The following is a 3,751-nucleotide window of genomic DNA, read 5'->3' on the forward strand; positions in this document are numbered from 1 at the left end:
TCATCAGCCATGCAAGGGGAAGTGGATTTCCTGCTAATGGAGAAGAAAATACAGCTCTAATAATGATTGTCTGTATCTAGCGATTGCTCTTTGGCACAAGCACCTATAGTCGATTAAAGCATCTCAGCAAACCGTCCGAAAAGTGAAAAACCCTCGAGACTGTTTAGAAGTTGCACTTTTGGGGGTTTTGAATCTCGGTTTCAGCAATATTTTTGGCGTAGGTGAAAGGTGATATTACTGATTTTCACTGAATTTAGAAGTTTTTTTTAATTTCGGCCAAGGGACCAGAATTTTCACTTGGATTTGATTGAAATCCAACCTTTTTTAAAAAAAAATTGGATATACTTTAGACATTATTTGAATTTGTGTAGACTGATGAAATATTCTGACCGAAACCAACGTTACTGAAATTTCGATAATTTTTACTGAAAGTGAAAACCATATTCTCGCTACCAATTCGGGGGCTGGTTCCACTCAAATAAACTAAAATTGGGGGCTGGTTTTCCAGGTACATGTGCCGTAGGGCCGTCTGTGCATCTTTGATGTATTCCCAAAAATAATTCACACAAATAGAATACATTCACCATGGACTTGGATATGAATATGATGGGAATAGTACTTCAAACGAGTGAGATATATTTATTTCTTAGGTGAAAAACGAGTGAGATATATAGATGGCATGCACATATAAAATGTTCAAGTTAAATTACCACATACAAATACAAGGAATTTACAATGCAAAGTACACTTGGCCCCAGCTACTAAAAACCATCCGGGACTCGATCCATCACATCTTTACACTGACATACATACATGCAGAAAAAGAAGAGGGTACATGCCCACGCTGTCACGCATGCGCAATCGTACGTACGTGCATGTATATACATGATGATGTAACTGCTACACATTCGTGCACACGACGTATTCCTGTCCCCCGACACACGCATGCCAGCCATGGACAAGCAAGCATGCATGCGCCGTACGTTGCGTGCGCACGGTCACCCGTCCAAGCAATCATGGAATCCATCTCCGGCAGGCCCCGCCGGACAATGCCGTCGTGGCTAGGTAACTTCGTCGGCTCGCCGATCACGCGGCGGCTTCCTGGAGGTGGTACGGGAGCAGGCCGATGTGGTTCTGGCGGCGCAGCTGGGCGTAGAAGCGGGCGATGAACTCCTCCGCCTCGTCGTCCACTGCCTCGCCCAGGCCCAGCTGGTCGCCGTCGACCTCGTCGGACGAGAAGTTGGAGACACGAACCGAGAACCCGCCGTCCGCCGCGCCGGGCACCAGCGGCGACATCCCCGCCGGCGTGCATTCCTCCCCGAGCGCGAGCTCGGACTCCTCGTGCATCATCATCAGCGCCCCGGGCGACGACGGCGCCGGGGACGCGGCGGCCGCGTTGGCATAGTACTCGATCATGTGCCGCGGGGGCGTGGCGGGGTCGGCGCGGAGGCGGCCGGGCTCGTCGGCGTCGGCGTCCGCGGCGCCCAGGCAGGGGAAGGCGAGGCGGCGCATGGAGAAGGAGCCCGGGTCGGGGCTGTCGCCGCAGGAGAACTCGTACTCGCGGCGGCGGAGCGCGCGGCCGTGGTGACCGCCGTGGTGGTGGTGGTGGTGGGAGAGGAGGTTGGCGACGGAGCGCGCGACGGCCTTGTTGCGGCGCTTCATGAGGAGGTGCGCGCCGAGGAGCAGCTTGCGCTTGCCCTTGCGCATCATGAAGAAGACGGCGCGAAGGTAGCCCCACATCCTCCTCGCCGCCACCGGCGCCGAGTGCACGTCCATGTCGTCGTACCACCTTCCCCTCCACTCAAGCCTGTCTGTGTCGCTGTGTCCCTGACTCTCTGGTCGCTCGTGTGTGTGGTCGTCGTCGTCGGCGGCGATGGATTGCAATGTGGAATTGGGCGGTGGTGGTGGTGCCGGTATATATAGGCACGGGAGGTGAAAGGGAGGAGGAAGGAATGGCGGCTTCGCTTAGCCAGGAAGGCAGGGGAGAAAACAGGTCCGGGTCCGGGGAGTTGGACGTTCGGATAATAATAAGATTTTGGTTAGGTGGCGCCTTGGCTTGGCTCGGCTGCTTCTTCTTCTTCCTCGCTCGCTTTTCTTTCCTCCTTTTGCGCTCGCGTGCTCCACCGATCCACTCGCGCTGCCCAACTTGGGAAGATAGGTGGGGAAGGGCGGGCCGTGCCGTTGCCGGGCGGTGGGGGGCAAAGCAATGCCCAAGCAGGGGATCGATCGCACAAGCACAAATGCCTTCTTCTCTTCGCTATCCTTCTGACCGAGCTCCTTGGTTCAGACAAGTTCAGACTGCTGGTAGATTACTTACTACATACACATGCACCGTTTACTGTGGGTCCCACCAGTCAAGTGTGCTGGCTACGTATCTATCTTTGGATGAATGTTTCGTTAATTACTTTCGGTAAGAATTAATCCTTAAAGCAGAGACCAACCCCAACAGAAGAAACAACTGCATGCTATCGCTACAGTGTCACACTGAGCGCGTGTGAAGATGCGCAAAACAGAGCGCAGGGCATCACATGCCCCCATGGTTGTTCGTGTGAGATCTCCTCCCCATCCCCTACGTACGTGTCCGGATGGCCACAACATCTACTCCTATCCATTGATGCACATCCATAAGGATTAATCAGGACCATAAAGGGCTACCATGCACGATACGGCCAATGATCGTGGCCATTTTTCCTCTCTGGTGATCCTGTGCCCCAACTTTTCAACGCAATAATGCGAGGGCTAGGCACCGGAAAAAGTGTGCGTGGGTACGTGCCTCGGATTAGAGATGGGCCGGACCGCAGCGATGTTCACCACGGCAGCCGCGTGTCGTCCCGGCCGTGTTTCCTTAGCCCGGGGGGTGGCGGTTTGACGTGCAACTCCGGCCACAAAAGTGGCCGCCACGAGCATGCGGTATATCTCAACACAAACATACATGCTCAACACGTCCTTCTCAGGGGCCGGACCACAACATGGAAAGGCAAGCTAGCACCGAGAACAACGTGCAGCCGGAACCACAACTTGCTCACACTCACTTACTTCCATTCACGGATAAAGTATTACTCTACTTATTAAAAGATCTCCTAACCTTTTTTCTTTACCCGCAAAAAAAAGAACCTTTTTTCTTTAACGAAAAAAAGGATCTCCTAAAATATTTTTCTTGGATAAAAAAGAGATCTCCTAACCTATGGACCATAAACCCTAGGCTCGGCATCACTAGAAACTGATCTAGAGAAAAGAGAGAGATGACCTGGACACCGGGGGCACCTTCGTCTCCATTCGCGCGGGGGAGAGGTGGTCCTCGGGACCTTGTGCCAAGTGGGTTAGGTGGTCTAGTGTTTCTTAGAGCATCTACGGTTAAGACTTGACCCCTCAAACATTCGCACCTGCGGACACTGACCTATCAAGCATTAAATTTTTTCACCTCACAACCAAACGCTCAATTAGCATACCTCAAATTCATATAAACTCATGCAACTACGTAAAAGATGCATTACACATCGTCCATTATGACATGTCATCGGACTACCAAAAATTTGGCATGTTTGACTATGGTGGAGAAGATCGTCCCCGACTGTCCTCGCCCTTCCCTGTGCCATTGTCGTCCTTCTCGCGGAAGTACCGGTCGAAGACGCGGTAGGGATCAAGTCGTATATGCACGTCGTTGGAGCTGTCCTCACCGTCGCTGTCATCATTATCCTCCTTTGGTGGCAGTCCAGCCCTGACGCAGACGGCCCGATTCTGCTCTTGGGCG

General features: G+C 52.7%; 1 protein-coding gene across 1 annotated transcript; it reads right to left on the reverse strand.

Annotated features, from left to right (window-relative positions):
• Window positions 1–682: 682 nt before the first annotated feature.
• Window positions 683–1,994, reverse strand: LOC119278296. The gene has a single exon (XM_037559654.1). It carries the CDS (start codon window positions 1,774–1,776, stop codon window positions 1,087–1,089), a length of 690 nt encoding a protein of 229 aa, XP_037415551.1. The 5' UTR covers window positions 1,777–1,994; the 3' UTR covers window positions 683–1,086.
• Window positions 1,995–3,751: the final 1,757 nt, after the last annotated feature.

The sequence above is a fragment of the Triticum dicoccoides genome, chromosome 3B, assembly GCF_002162155.2.
Source record: "Triticum dicoccoides isolate Atlit2015 ecotype Zavitan chromosome 3B, WEW_v2.0, whole genome shotgun sequence".
Classification (NCBI taxonomy): domain Eukaryota; kingdom Viridiplantae; phylum Streptophyta; class Magnoliopsida; order Poales; family Poaceae; genus Triticum; species Triticum dicoccoides.

Coding starts and splice junctions, on each gene's coding strand:
- LOC119278296 (XM_037559654.1), bottom strand. CDS start 1,776: ATGGACGTGCACTCGGCGCCGGTGGCGGCGAGGAGGATGTGGGGCTAC.